General features: G+C 33.6%; 1 protein-coding gene across 1 annotated transcript; it reads left to right on the top strand.

Moving 5' to 3' along the window:
• The first annotated feature begins 1,977 nt into the window (after positions 1-1,977).
• Positions 1,978-11,079, top strand: LOC148611957 (ankyrin repeat and SOCS box protein 16-like). Its single transcript, XM_088592995.1, has 6 exons — positions 1,978-2,114; positions 4,204-4,396; positions 4,836-4,997; positions 5,951-6,067; positions 7,651-7,758; positions 10,607-11,079. Exons 1-6 carry the CDS (start codon positions 2,079-2,081, stop codon positions 11,053-11,055), a joined length of 1,065 nt encoding a protein of 354 aa, XP_088449121.1. The 5' UTR covers positions 1,978-2,078; the 3' UTR covers positions 11,056-11,079.
• Positions 11,080-16,432: the final 5,353 nt, after the last annotated feature.

Here is a 16,432-nt window from a genome sequence, read left to right as displayed (position 1 = left end):
ATTCAATAACATGCCAAAATCTTCGAAAATCAGTATCTCCACGTGTACGAATATTCCATTTATCGTCTTGTACTGTCATGATAGAGAATTTAACCAATTCCTTCAATTCATTTTTTGCAGGAAATAAACTCAACCAGATAACCATCGAGTTCATAGTCAAATGATATTTTAAATATATCAGGGACAAAACCAAGTTGGGTACGATTGCAGTCAACTAGATGGTATAAATAATGATTAATATATTAATTAATGAATCAAATGGAACTTTTTTTTACAAATCAAATTACTTAATTGGTTGCATATTGAAAACCAGAACCGAAACGACCATGGCCTAAATGGACTATGACCGAAAAGTACTGTGACAAAAACGTTCTATGGCCGAGAGGACTAGAAAGCTTATATTAATTTATTATAAAAAGGGGGAGTGTTTGTGATCTTGAAAAAAATTAAAATGTTCCAAATTTTGGAGAAATTTTTCATCATCTTTTGTTTAATGTGTTAGAGGCAGTGTTCATATAGTGGTAAAGTAGTTCGTCGGGCAATCCACAGGCAATCAAGAAAATACGAGGCATTCAAATCACATCTAAATTAGTGTAGCATCTAATCTCTCTAACTCCCAACCTTTCCAGCTGCCTCAATATCGCCGATTGGTGGTTTATACGATCTTGACTACCCTTGCGGATCTCACACGACCGCCCCTTGCGGAGATAGTGTTAGTAGATGTCTGTTAGTAGTTGGAGGTAGCGAAGCCCAGCCTTCGGGATACCTGACCGAAGAACTCAGTCAGAGTATGTCCTACTACCAATGGTCATTTGATTGATGAGCAATAAGGGAACTGGAATCGATTTTGTTTGTGAGATAATTATCAACTTCCCCTCCCCCGCTTAGTAGATAACAATTTCCTACATGTAAATGTATAGGGTGATAGTATCACCCTTTTCTTAACAAGGCAGATTTTCAATCCCAAAATTATTTCGGTCGCTGCTGAATTATAAATGAAAATTTTGGCCTTGCGCGAAAAAAAGCTCTTATCCGACATTAATCCCAACCCCCCCCCCCCCAAAAAAAAAAAAAAAAAAAAAAAACTCAGGATAAAAGCAACAAAAACGTAAGGAACATATTTTAAAATCAATCTGCAGCTGTCAAAAGCAAGATTTAAAGTCTGAAATTCACTTAGCACTACTCCATAATGTGTTGTGCAGTGCAAACTACCATTGCTTTGCATTATACACATTAGTCGTCAACCGATGTCCCTCTTTTTATTGTCACTTTTGAGACAGAAAAGGTTAATTCTGTCAGAATTATGCTACAAAATTTTCATTATACAGTCTGTATAGACTGTATAGTCCATACACTATCACTCAGTGGAGTCCCGTGCGGGTCCGGGTGTCAAAAGAATATAGGCTCGCAACAGCACTAAGCCTGTCGTAAAAGGCGACTAAATAGTGTGAAGAACCCTGCCCGCAAACCATAGTGGTGCATTTTGTTGTGAAAGATGACACGTTCCTCGCAAGTTAAAGAAGCCGTCTTTTGGAATTCTATCGGTGTAGGAACCATTGGGCTTCGTCACAGGAGGCTAAATTGCCCGACCCTATCTACCTCTCCCTATTTCCAAAGGTAATTGAAAATTGCCGACGCTATTATGTGTCCCATCCCATTTTTCATTTCATCATCAGTTTATGTCCTTTTTATGTTCATCGCCTGAATATATATCTGAAATATTGCTGCTCAGGCGTTAAACCCCAACAATCCATCAATCATCCAGTGGAACCTACCATCTATTGCAGTTGTCCATTCTACCTCAGTAGACATTTTCAGAGAACAGCTTTCACATGCTGTTCCCTCATCTGTCTTTGATTATTCTATATCTCCTGTACAAAGTTTGTAAATGTAAATAAGTTTAATTGTTCATGTAGATAGGCCACGCATGCACCAGTAAGTAATCACCTAAACTTATATGGTTTACTGGAATTACTGAATTCTATTTCGTTTCGTATTTTGCAAACACCGAAGTATCACGCTTGACAGGACCAAAACAGAAACAGAATGTCATAGCTGTCGGCTGAAGCAAAGCGATCATGTCGCATAAAAGAGCTTTACGAGAAGAAATTAAGGTTAGAATTCACCGATCAGTTGACATTTGTTGAATACAGTGGTAGTCGATTTGTTACTGTATTATTAATTTTGAAAAAGGGGTTGGTGAAAATCTGAGACAAACTTAACACGGGTACTTGTTTTTGCCCTCCTCTTTTTTTTTAATATTAATCCTGACAAATAGAAGAGAGGAAGACTGGGGGATCAGAGGAAACTTTGACTAATTTAAGTCCATCTTACCCTACTAAAGCCTTTGATAAAGTACATCTTGAGAAACTCCTTGAGATCAGGGAGTGTATATTAGTAAGTCCCCATTTAAAAGATGGAATTTGTACTTATAAAAGAAACAAAATCTCCTGTAATTGACGATAGCAATAATGTTATACCAGTTTTGTACCTGAGTCATAGGGGCTTGCTCCCACTATCAAATATGCAGCCCTACTAGTACATGTATATAACACAGACGTTAGTGAGCCCCTATGCATGAGTATTTTATTTTTCCCCCCCAAAAAATGTTGTTGTTTTGTAGAAAGTATTGTCTTCTTGGCTTGCCTACAGTACATACATGTAGGTATTCTGATCTGTACACAACAAAAAATGTCAGGAATGGTAAAGTGGCATTAATCAAAGTTCATTATTGGTTAACCCGTAATAGTTGTTGAAGAATTCTGTGTACAAATGTAAGGACAATTACATACTTTTGTAAAAGAATGCACAGCTTAAGCTGGGATAAGAGGATTGGAAGTAACGTACATACTCGAGTATGAAACAATCCACCTACTCGTATAAGTTGGACCCCCATTCAGCTCAAAATTCCTGCAACCTAGCCTGGACTTGCTTTTAAGTTGGACTGATTTCTGACAGCTGCATCGCTGCATCGATAACTTCAATAAATATTGAAGTAAATAATTCCAAGCCAGAATTGTTATTATTGTAGCAAGTACTTGTAATTAAATTCTCGACAAGTCACCTGGATTGTGTTGATACGGCCATTTTCTCATTCATTCCAATTTTGGTACAACCAATAACCCAAAATAAAATAAATATATTGAACAACAAAGAATAAAACAGAAAGTTTATGATACAACTCATATGAAGATATTTCTGTAAGTTAAGAGGTTTTATTTTAAAGAAAAGGAAATTTGTAAAAGAATTGTCATTACCAAATACATGTAAAATATTTATTACTTTTGTCACAAATAATGGTACATTATTGGGTCATGTTTCTATTACTCTTTTGGGTTTTTTTTTCTATATGAGTGTACGCAGGTAAAAACCTATACACAAAATGGATGAGTGGGCAATACAAATAAAAATCAGTATAATGGCAAAATAAAGACTAAACAGTACATGTAAAGATTCTTTTACTGCATCATATTTCAGCTGTAAGAGCTAGAAGATAAAGACAGTCTTCCTAAAACTGACGTTTACAATTTAATATAGGGGTAAATGGCGCTGGTCTGGCAGTTCAGTGTTGGTCTCACGCTCATGTAAATTATCAAGCTTTTAACATTTTCAAGCTGAAAATTTTATTTCATAGTTGAGATCTTGTCTATAAGTCAGAACCTTTCCCAGCAGTTAAAAATTTAGTCCCAAAAATCCAATTTACAATGTATAGGTGAGTATATACAGTATGTACAATGTTTACACAATGAGAACATCACATTGCAATGTTATCCCTTTTACTTTCATCCTAAAACTCAGTTCCGAAGACGAACAATTAATGCTGGTAAACAAATGCATTTATAGTTCAAAACACACGTCATATACATGTACTCATGTTTACTTGTATATTTTAAATAATTAATAGTATACACATTTTAATGATAATTGTTTTTCAAATAAATATGAATAATCTGCATTCTCTTCTGACTCCGTACTGCTCATGCATGTGCTTTCAACTACATTGTAATTGCCATTAGATTTCAGTGAAACATGATACTAGTAAAAAAGAAATGCTGTGCTTACTGATAATGTACATGTACATGTATAAGACAGGGCCTAATCCATGTATTTGTATTTGCTAATTTTAGCATCCAACAAGAAGGAAAATGATTATACTGTACATGTACATTCTGTTTTATATGTCACTTTTTTGTTTGATGACAGGATGTGAGCAGAGAAAGGGATTATGTATTGAGATGTAAAATATCTGACTATCAATACCAAATTTTGGAGAGTGTCAGGACAAGAAATGCTGACAGATTTAAACAGCTACTCAGTATGGGTGTTGATCCAGGTTTCTCTACAGAGAAAGGAGAAACACCGTTACATATTGTCACAGGCATGAACCCTGATTCTGGTTGGTAACGTTTGTCTATTTACAAAACATATTTTTAGCTCATCTGGCCAAAGGCCATGTGAGCTATTGCCATCACTTGGCATCTTTCGCCGTCGTTAACAATTATACAAAACTTCTCCTCTGAAACTACTTGACTAATTAGAACCAAACTTGGTATGAATGTTCCTTGGGGTATCCTGCTTAGAACTGATGTGGGGATTTTTGGTAACATTTGTCTATTTACAAGATATATTTTTTACTTGAAGAATATAGTTTAGTTACTGTTCTGAAAGTTAACATTTCAATGTCTACATGTATTATTTTTCTTTAGCATGTTTCGTATTCAATATTGTATTGTTCATATAATGCTGTAACCATTTATTGTAAATGTATTTGTACCAGTAAATATTGTCTTGTCTTATCTTGTGTAAACATGCATTTGATATTTCTTTATTTTCAGCTTCTTTAGAAATAATGAGTATGTTGGTATATTTTGGAACCTCCCTGAATACAATGGATAGATTTGGACAAACCCCTTTACACCATGCAGCCAGAACATCAGCGAAGAATTTAAAAATCTTATTGGAAGGAGGAGCTAATGTAGATCTAAAAGATAACTCGGGTAACTTGATATTTTTAGAATTGAGTCATGACCAGGGGTCCTAATTTACTTTCAACAGTGGAAGGTCCTGGACCTTTCAAAGTGTCAAATCAATGGTCCTGTTTGTGCAAACCAATAGCCCTCAGTAAAGTGTCAATGAATATGGTTGATGGTCTCAGATCTTGGTAAATGAAATTTAATACAGGTCTTAGGTAAGATATTGAGGATCCTTGACTTAATACCATCACTAGCTTGAAGTTATGCATGTGTTCAGTATACAAAGTTTGCTAAAGTCAAGTATGAATTATTTTGACTTGAAGTTCAGGCCACATGAAATTGATTTTGTGTTATTTTCTTCCTATAGAATCTGGTTTTTTTTGTTAGTGTAAAGGATTCTCTTTACTGTTTGTGCAGCATTAGATTTGGCCTATGAATTTCATAGTGGGCTATTACATAAGCAAAATTTGTCCTGTGCCACCCACTTCCTGGTTTTTGCATGGACACCGTCTTAATATTTAACTTGCAAGCAAAACATGCAGGACAGAACATCACATCTTTCCTAATCTGGCTGGCTGTGGCACTTTCAGTCTTGACACAAAAACTGGTTTTATTCTGTTTGTGTATACAAGTATTATTATATAGTACTCATGAATCTTAAAATGTTGCAATTTTAAAGTTTTTTTTAAGCTCATTTGGGCAAAGGCCATGCGAGCTATTGCCATCACTTGGTGTCCGTCGTCCTCGTTAACAATTGTACAAAACTCTTCTCCTCTGAAACTACTTGAATGATTAGAACCAAATTTGGTATAAATGTTCCTTGGGGTATCTTGCATAGAACTGATGTGAGGATTTTTGATTCGTCAAAAAACATGGCCACCATTACTAAAAATAGAACATAGGGGTCAGACAGTAGTTTTTCACATATATCTATATTAATTTTTTTTTAATCCATTTTGATTTCTTTGATAAATTAGGTAGAACAGCTCTGATGGAGGCATGCAATGGTATGGCTGTAGACAGTTTGACAATTGTACAGTATTTAATGGATCGTGGTTGTAACATTTACTGTACTGATGAGGATGGATGCACAGGTAATTCCTTTCAATATCACTCTTCTATACATGTATTCTGCCATTAGTTACATGTATTAAAAAGTAGTTTTTTTCCCCAGAATTTTGAAAGCTTTCACTTTCACATGAGAAAATGAGGTCCATTTTAATGGTATATTTTTTAAAGTTGTATCTGCATCTGACGTAAGATATTTCATTGTCATCTGTTATTTACAGCCCTGTGTAAAGACATGAAATAAAACTTAAATGTACATTGCCTATGAATAAAGCACATTATTTTTTTCCACTATCATGCAAGCATGTTTTCCAGACAATCCAAGTAGCATATCTGAGATTTAATTAAAAAGAAACTCCCCAGATTTAAGAATCATCATAAATAGAAATCCCTTTACACTCTTATACTTAAAGTAGGGACATACATCGTTGGCATTATTTTAAATGTCTTTAATATCTTTAAAAAATGCTGTTTTCTGCATGACCACCCTTTGTAGAAACACAAAAAGGCAACTAGCACAGTGTAGATGTAGATATGAACTGCCTTAACATGCTCCAGTACTACATGCATTGGACAGATATAAATATTTTCAAATACATGTAGGTATTTCCCCATATGTTGCCTCTGACATGAGATTCTCTTTTTAGCACAATTTTAACTGTGCCTTTAGGATCTAGACTGAGTTTATGACAAATTTGTCATTATTTCACAGTTATATTTAGTAATGGTCCCTGATGAGTTATTGATAGCGTAAATGATATTTTAATTAAAAGTCGATTTTCTTACTTTTCCTATTGCTTCATATACTAAAGCACAGTTTCCATGAAGTATACATTAAGTTGTTCATTTGTGTTTAATCTGTTATCAGCAGTTACAAGACAATTTTTTTTGTGTTGAGTTTATACATTTTCATGATAACTTGTTGTATTCATTCCAGAATCATTACATTAACTGCACATATTAAAATATGCTAATCATTTTGTATAATCAGTTTTGTAAATTATGTTGGATGAGACAATGAAACACATCTTCTAGCTATTTATTACCCCCCTACCCCCACCCCCATAACTAAACTACTTTCATTGATCACAGTGTATTGCCTAATAAGATTTGAATGTTTCATTGGCATGTAAAATCATTGATCAGTCTTACATTTTAGTCATGAAGTACTGAAAATCTGCTACTGTTAGCACTTTTAGATGCCAGTTAAACATAGAAAAAATAAATAATTCAGTTCTTAGTATTACTCATAAGTTGGAAAGATAAGAAATCCAATATATATTTTCCATAAAGACAATCATGGGGCAGATTTTAAGTACAATTTGAAGTAAATGCAAAATGCAGTAAAGAGTTGGATAATTTAGAACACAAGAGAGTAGAATTTACCTATAAATTTTACTGAAGGAAAACTTACTAGTTATCATTAATTGTTAAGTAAGCTTAGTCATAGCACACACAAACTCTCCCACTAATTTAAAATGTTATATAGGAATCATTCATTAAGGTTTAATATATATAAGAAATAATGAGGAATGAAATTCTGTGATTCATCTGGTACAAATATTCCAAGACTTATCTTAGTGTAATGAGGTATTGTGTATATTTTCAGCTTTACACTACATATGTATGAATAAATCCCAGCTGAGATCAATCAAGACTGAGATAGTTTATAAACTACTGTATGCAGGACTGTCTGCAACAGCTACTGACAAAACTGGTAAAGTATTACCTCCCTTTTCTCTTCTTTTATTTGGTCCATTTACTAGTTATTGTCATCAGGGGAAAAGTAAACAATTTTAACTTACAAGTGTATATCTCCATATCTATATACATTGTATATTTGCACTGATGAACTGTTACCCTCTATTTCAAAGGCTCCTCTAAAAAAATTGCCTTTGAACTGTTACTATTAAAATTCTGGGTTTATGGGGTTATAGTCCATTTCATTAACCCCATCTAAAAATGAAGTTTTGGGGTAAATAGGTTTCACCCTGTGTGTCTGTCTGCCTGTCTGTCTGCCCGCCTGACTTTCCTTTCATCTTCTGTCTGTTAGCAACTATTTTGTAAGCAGCTTGCAGCATTGTTATGAAACTTTGTGGGATGAAATATAACTACATGGAGATGTGCATATTGTCAGGAATTTGTTTGGGCAAAAATTTAAAAAATGATAACTGATGGACTTAGTGCTTTTCAGCAATATTTGGTCTGATGCGTTGTCAGCAACTCCTCCATGATTACTTGCAGAATGGATATGAAACATAATGGAATGTTCAATAACCATATTGGGATGTGCCTATTGTCAGGAATTTATGTTTGGGCTAAAATTGTAGAAATGACAGCTGTTGTACTTGGGTGTTTTTCTGCAAATCTTAGGTCAGATTCATTGTCCGCAATTCCTACTTAATGACTTGCATGATTGTAACGAAAGTCAATAGAGTGTAAGGTTACCATAGAGATTTGTACATATATCACCAGGAACTTATGTTGAAAGTAAATTTGCAGTCAAATTCTGTTATTGTATTGTCAATAACAAAAAAAAATAGTACTGATGGGAAGTATTAGTCCTCTTAGTGGAAATGTCAAGTTAATACAAAATGTATAGCAAAATGTGAAAAAAATTCTAAAATAACATTTTTGGCAAACACATTTCTGGCAGCATACAAATTCTGAAACCATTTACTGGAAAAAAATCATTATACAATAAGAAGCTTCCTATCATCCCTAATGCAAACTTGTATGAGTGCTCAGGTAAATGTAAACAAAAATACAAACCATTTGCTTTTTGTGTATTTTTAGCTCACCTTGCCAAAGGCCATGTGAGCTATTGCCATCACTTGTCATCCATCATGGTCATGTGTTAACAATTATACAAAACTCTTCTCCTCTGAAACTACTTGACCAATTGAAACCAAACTTGGTATGAATGTTTCCTTATAGAATTCTAGTGGGAATTTTTGATTCATCGAAAAAACATGGCTGCTGTTACTAAAAATAGAACATAGGGGTCAGACAGTAGTTTTTGGCATATATCTCCAAAATAGTTAGGTTTAGCTATATTTTGATGGGTTAAAAGTGTTCAGCATAATGAAATCTATTTGTGTTTAAATATTTGTTGAAATCCATTTAGCCATGTTGGAGTTATTGCCCTTTTTGACGTTTTTTTGCTATTTTTAATGTTATTTCTTTCAAAAATCTTCTCCTCTGACATTATTTGATCAATTAGAACTAAACTTGGTATGAATGTTTCTTGGTGTATCCTGCATAGAATTTAAGTGGGGATTTTTGATCTGTTGAAAAACTTGGTCGCTGTTACTAAAAATAGAACATAGGAGTTAGACAGTAGTTTTTCGCATGTATCTCCAAAACCATATTGTTTAGCCAAATTTTTTCAATAGCTGTAATGATCCATATTATTAGGACTACAAAAGTCTTAAGGGATAGAAGTTGTCGGACAACTCCTTGTAAGAGTTAATTCCCTTGAAAGGGGAAAAAAAGACTTTTTTTATACTACTTTCAGTCAATATCTTGAAAACTATGATTAATTAAAAGAAACTTTGAATTGTTGAAATGATCCTTATGATAAGTCCTACCAAAGACTTCTTGAGTCAACATTGTTGGATAACTTCTTGTTCAATTTATTGCCTTTGAAAGGCAAACATTCAACCAGGTGAGCGATTCAAGCTCCTGGGAGCCTCTTGGTAATTTGATGTGTTCAATCAAGTGTGGTGTTATGTTATTTAAAATAGGTCATCAGACTTGTCATTTTTTAAAAAGATCAAATGCACATGGACTTATTAATGGAAATTTTTTGCATTAGGGGTAACAGTAATGGGAAACATTTTTACTTCTGAATGAATGCTTCATTAGTTCATATGTTATTGTAAATGTGTTAGCCAATTTTTTTTTTAATTTGACAAAAATCTGATGTTTTAAGATTTTTTTTTAAACTTTACTATGACATCAAATGAACTATACCAGATGTGCAATCCAGGCTCTCAGTAACCTCTTGCTGAGTAAAGTGTTTCATGACCATAGGCAAATTTATAGGACATTCTGATTCAACCCATTCCCATTTAATTTATGAAATAACTTTTTGGTGAATTCTTACGACTTTGTTTGACCACCACAAAAGAATTGTGGTTGTATAACTATCATTGCTTTCATCGCAGTTGTTGTTGCCTATAGATATACCATGTTGGGTTATAAATAAGTGAATGGATCTATTTAAAATTGTACCACAAAGTTCCATACCCTGTACAGAAGGCTGGGATTGACTTTGGGGATTGTGGCTGGAACCATTTACAAATGAGGGAATGGAAAAGACCACTTTGATTCTGGAAAAAATCATATCCTGTGTCAGATATTTAATATCAAGCTTGAATAGTGTATCCATATTTGTCCCAATTGTCGGGGTTTGACCTCTGTTGTCATATCAAGCTGCACCCTGCAAAGCATTTTTTTTACTATTAACTGCAAAGGAACGAGACCAGTATTAGGTAATTCCTTGATTTACCACATGTAAATATTTAATTCAAGGGACATTTAATTTATTGTTTTTATTTCAGGCAAAATGGCAATCTGTTATGACCTAGAGCAGATTCTTAGTAAAGGTAATGCTCTTTCTCCAGTACTAAAAGATGACAGATTTTCCGTGACACAAGTCCTCATACAGGGAGGTTCTAATTACAACAGGAAAAATCAAAGACACGCTAAAATGGTAGAGACTTCTATAGTGTATTATAATTCACGGTCACCATTCAGTCACATCCTCCAACAGTTTCAGCCTGTACTCAGTATACCTGCATTAATATCTATACGGACTGCCGTGTTACACAGTGATAGTAGTGAGAATGACTTACTAAGAGAATTGACAGATCTGACACACAGAGTTCAACCTTTGAAGTTTATATGTAGGCTACAAATTAGAGATTTACTGAAAGGCAAATGTTTACAGAAAGTTGATTCACTACCACTGCCAAAATCTCTTAAAGAATATGTACTGCTGATAGAATAGTGAATAGAATCATTTAAACAAGTAGTCTTTGTACTCAGTGCTTTATGCCATATAAGCTCAAGTCAAGTTTTGAACTTATTTTAGGCTGTGTGAAATCTGTTAATTATGGTTGATAAAAAATTAATGTAGAAGTTTCACACTTGTAAATTATAGTCCTACATATGTACTTATAGAAGACTAACATTTTGTTCTTATTTAGAATCCACGAAAATTATGGAGTATTTACTACCAAAGATATTTTAGATATTTTGCTGTATAAAGTAGTCAAAATAAAGCTGAGAATGTGTACTTTAAAATCATACTTATAATTTACCACAAAAGTGTATAAATAATGTTTACATGTGTGAGTAATTTGCCTCCATGCTGTCAGTTAGCAAAAAAGATGATTTGCAGTATTTTTTATTCAAGTAAATGTTTTGAAGAATTTCTACGGACATCGTACCATTAGAATAATGATTTTGAAAGCTTTATTTTGCAAGCATTGCAATGGTATGCAACTTTAAGGTGTCATTTGTCCTGGGAGTTCACAGTGAAACATTAAAATTACCTATTTAACATGTAAAGTAATGGAAAGGTTAGAAGTGGTTAGTGAGACCTAAGGCACAAACCATTTTCTTATGGTGGGTGGGCCTGGGATTTTTGTCCAAAAAAAAATATTAATTCAAATTTTGATTAAAAAAAATAAAAATATTTTGAAAAGAGCTGAAAAAAATAAAATAATTCAGATTTTTCAAAAAAAAAAAAGAAAAAAAAAGATTTGAAAAATCTGAAAAAAAGAAGAAGAGGAGGAAGAAGAAAATGAAAAAGAAGAAGAGGAAGAAGAAAATGGAAAAGAAGAAGATGAAGAAGAAGTGTGTTCAGTGCATTAAATATAGTTATTAAATTTACCGTATGTTAACTTTTTTTTAGTTTATGTTACTCGTGTTTTTTTAGTTCTTTGTTGATTTTAGTTTTTTGTGTGCTTTTTATGCGTTTGTATATGTGCATGTTGGTTGTTGTATCTGATTTGCAGGCTACCGTTCATTGAAGATATATAGGTCGCCTTAGGCTGTCGATTTTCCATTCCTGGTTGAGTGGTTGTATCCTTGACATATTCCCGATTTCCATTCTTTTTGTACCTTGGATTTGTAATCTCTTGATTATTTTCTTTTTTTTGCACCTAGCCTTTGTAATATACTAAATGATTGTACCATAGATTTAATGATTGGATATGAACTGAACACAAAACCAATAAATACCAAACACAAAACGGGAATTAAATATCGATAAAACACACCGAAGCATCAAATCAGAAGACATCAAAATTTGAAAACATGACAAAAACATGAAAATGAAAATAGAGACCATCCGCATACAAGATGTACTTGTAGTGCTGAAATAAAATTACAAAATATACAAAGCAGCAAACAAAAACCAAAGCACTCGCAATATGACGTGTGAAGTCTACTATTGGAAATTCAAAATCATTACTCATTTCACAAAGTTTCAATTTCAAGAATATTCCTTGAATAAATACTTCTTGGTAATGCGGAATTTTTTAAACTTCTTCATATTGAAAGATATTTAAGTCCTGAGTTTCAAACACTTTGAGTAAACAGTAAACGTTTGATGATTGGAAACGGTAAGTACTGTCTCAGACAACATTCATATTACTAGTGTTTTTTGTTTTGAAACATATTCAAGTGGCGATGATGCACTTATTTAAATATTGTGCATGAAATAGCAAAAAATTAATTGCTTGAATTTGTGGTTCGGCTTTTAAGTCTTCATGAATGGTAGCTGCGAAATCGTAGATCTTGATCTTTTCTTTTTTGATTATGCGAATGTTCCAAAAATGCAAAAAAAAAAAAAAAAAAATAGAGCTACGTTTCGCAGCTACATGAATGGTAGTTTTACAGTCTTATTACTATTTGATCTTGAAGAGATGCAACTAGCAGGAACTTTAATTTGGATGTAATACATTCGCGGAATAAGCCTGTCTAGTCCTACTTTATAAAGTATTTTTATTCATTACACCAGGAATAACCCAGAAATTCCTCAGTGTAGAAGGAAGAAGATAAAATTCGAATCATTTAACAAAATTAACCGTAGGAATTCAATGTAGGTCATATTTGAGTGACTGGTCACAATAAAAATTCGTTAGTTGACGTTTGGTTTAAGTAGCAGTCTTTATAAAAATCAGACAGGAGGTGATTCATGCATGTCAAAAACCCGCAGAATTCAATTTTATATCTGGTTCAGAAACAGTTCCTGATCACATAGTCGTAGTTTTTCATTTGGTTGTTGGGCTTTTGAGGTAAAAAATTATATAGATTGTACATGAAATCGGCACTTTACAAGAGTTATCGTCCTTGATTTTGTTTGATTTGGTTGGTTTTAGTGGGAGATAAATGTAAGATTTTCTAAAAAAATACAGATCTGAATACAAAATAATTATCATTTTGTGAAAATATAGCACTTGTAGATTGATAATGCATCATTTGTATGGTGGGTTTTTCTACACCATGAAGCACTTAACCATTGGCATTGTCTGAAATTTAAATGCCTACACTAGCACCTTACCCGACTTTGTTTTACATGATGATTCAAATCATTCCAGTGATTATGACATTTACTGTAAGTCTGATAGCATTTTGCCCAGAAATAATCAAGATGAAAAAAGGGCAAATGACTGTTTGTTTGTTTATTGGGGTTTAACGTCCGAGCAGCAATATCTCAGCTATATTCAGACGATGAACATGAAATGAATGATAATGAAATGAAAAAAAGGGATGGGACACAAGGATAACGGGGTCGACAAATTCCGATTGCCACTGGAAATAGGGAGAGGTGGGTAGGGTCGGGCAATTTATCCGCCTGTTGCGGAGCCCCATGGTTCCTACTCAGGAGAATACCACAGTAGGGTTCTTTAACGTGTGAGGAACGTGGCATCTTTTCCAACACGGTGCACTACTATAGTTTGCTGTCAGGTTTTCCGTATTATAGCCTGACAACCCCAGCATGTAACACACCTGGGGTACCCCATTCCACCAGCTGGGGCACACAACCCAGTTGCTCTGTGGGCAGAGCAAATAATGGATGTAGTGTTGCAGACTATGCAATTGCATCTTATGATTTATTATATTTTGTTGGGTACTTTAAAGTATGTAATTTTACTGCTTTGTCAAATCCTCGTCCAATTGTTTGTGGTCTAATGGCTCACTGTAATAGGAAATACAATAGCACTTCATAATGATCCCCATTGCCAGGAAAGTATATTTTGACTGAACAAGCAACCAAATCTTTCAAAGAGAACATTCAATGTAATCCTATCAAACGAAAAATATATGTTTTTAGACTTCTTACAATTAGGCTTCTGGAACAGGGTTATGTTGCTACAAGACTGAAATCATCACTACAGAAGTTTTATGGTCGTAATCATGAACTCGTGGATCGTTTCTACGGTGTATCCATCTGCACCATGAAACCTGATTTGTTCAACATGTCATAGTTTTCCTTTTATCTTTTGTCTACCCTGGACTTGACATTTTATGAGCATCTCGGCGGGTGTTTCTAGAAAAGCAGAGGACGCTTACCCTACCGGTGCACCTGGTCCATGTTCCCAATTTTAGAGGAGTCCGTGTTGCGCATTTACCTTTGTTACTTTGTATGTATTATTTTGGTTATTTTGTGTTCTTTGTTGTGGGTCTGTTTTTCATGTTTGGTCTTTGTCCCTGGATTACATTCTTTTGATATCCGCTAGAATCTTCCCTTAAATACTCTTTTAAAAATGATTTCAGTGATGTTAACACTATGACTGAAGAACTTAATTCAGTTCTAATTTACACTGCTGAAATGTCAACCAAATTAGTCAAAAATGATATTCCAGGCCACTGTAGTAATAAGATAAAATGTATTAAAAGGTCATGGTCCTCTGAATCATGCTATGAACTGAGAAACATGGTTAAATTGTACGAAAAATTAATAAATGTTCATTTTAAATGCCGAGTACATAAGGGACCGGTTATTATTTATCTCTAGGGGTGGGCCGGCAAATTAAAAAAATGATCCCGGAAAAAAATAACTGACCCCCTCCCCTTTTCAAAACATAGGAAAATTCTCAACCCCCTCTCTCAAGTATCAAACAAAAGTCACCCCTTGCATTTTTTTAAAATGAAATTTCAATGTATGTATTGATTTATTCAAAACAGAACGGGAAACATAGTACAATCACAAGTTATTTGTGATTTTCCAATATTTGAACAGGTTATACAATATATCCTGGTTTTGGACAATTACGCTGAAAAAGCCGCGAAGCAGTCCATGCTTAAACGTAAACTGGCCAAAACCAGGTTATACTGTATAACCTTTTCAAATATTTGAAACATTTCTTATGATTTAATTTGTAATCAAAACTGTAAAGAAACTGCTTGAATACTTAAATTCATTAGATGTCTTTTCCATGGACAGTCTAGACCTTATTGAGAATTTGGTGCACCAGTCTGGGATGATGTTGGATGCATAAACAGTTCAAGTTGTGGTTCATGTATTGATAAATTTAGATCACACAATTTTTTTGCAAATGTTTCTAAAATTCATTACATTTGATAACATATATTTTTATTTAAAATGAAGTTTAAAATAAAAATAGCTATGAATATTCAATTTGTTTTGATTTGAACATTTTAAGAAATTTTGGAAATAATTTTTTTTTTGTGTTTTGCTATGTGCGCATACACTTCATGCAATTGAAAAAGAACAGATATGGTATAATGCAACAAATGCAAACCACCATTACAACCAGCGGTAAATTTAATACCTTCAGCGGTCACAACAAGACCTTCATCATGAGGATAACCTCATCTAGTAGTGAGCTCTGAAAGGCCCCAAGTAAAAATTTAAGCAATATCATTTTCTGTTGATTTTTGTCAAGGAAGTCTATTTATAGGCTATAATTTGTAAATTTTAACCCCAATCACATACACTGCAACTAAATACCTACCCTTTTCATATATTACTAATCATAAAAAGTAGACTGATATGGGCCGCACATCTGTACCTACCCATTGTACTTAACGTACACCTCCCCCCAATATTTTTATTGGAAATTTTCATGTGTGATTAATTTGATCCCAGGAATTTAACTTCTGTACATAAAATGCAAGCACTGTGTACATATATGTTAATTACTACATGTACATATATAAAACGAATGGTAAACACATGTACATACATGTAGCAAACAATGAAGTTTTTAAAATAGGAAATAAACAGAATTGTTAAATTATTATGATTTCAAAGCAGAGACATGAACAATGTCTGTTTCAACGGTAAGGATGAAAGGAGGTCATGTGGCATATTCATCACATTCAGTAAGTAATCTTGAACTTTCAAAAAG

Source organism: Perna viridis, chromosome 7 (assembly GCF_037379345.1).
Source record: "Perna viridis isolate PV_CMFRI_1.1 ecotype Kerala chromosome 7, ASM3737934v1, whole genome shotgun sequence".
NCBI classification, from domain to species: Eukaryota; Metazoa; Mollusca; class Bivalvia; order Mytilida; family Mytilidae; genus Perna; species Perna viridis.
Note: the sequence above shows the minus strand (reverse complement) of the source record. Positions and strands in the feature narration are given on the sequence as shown.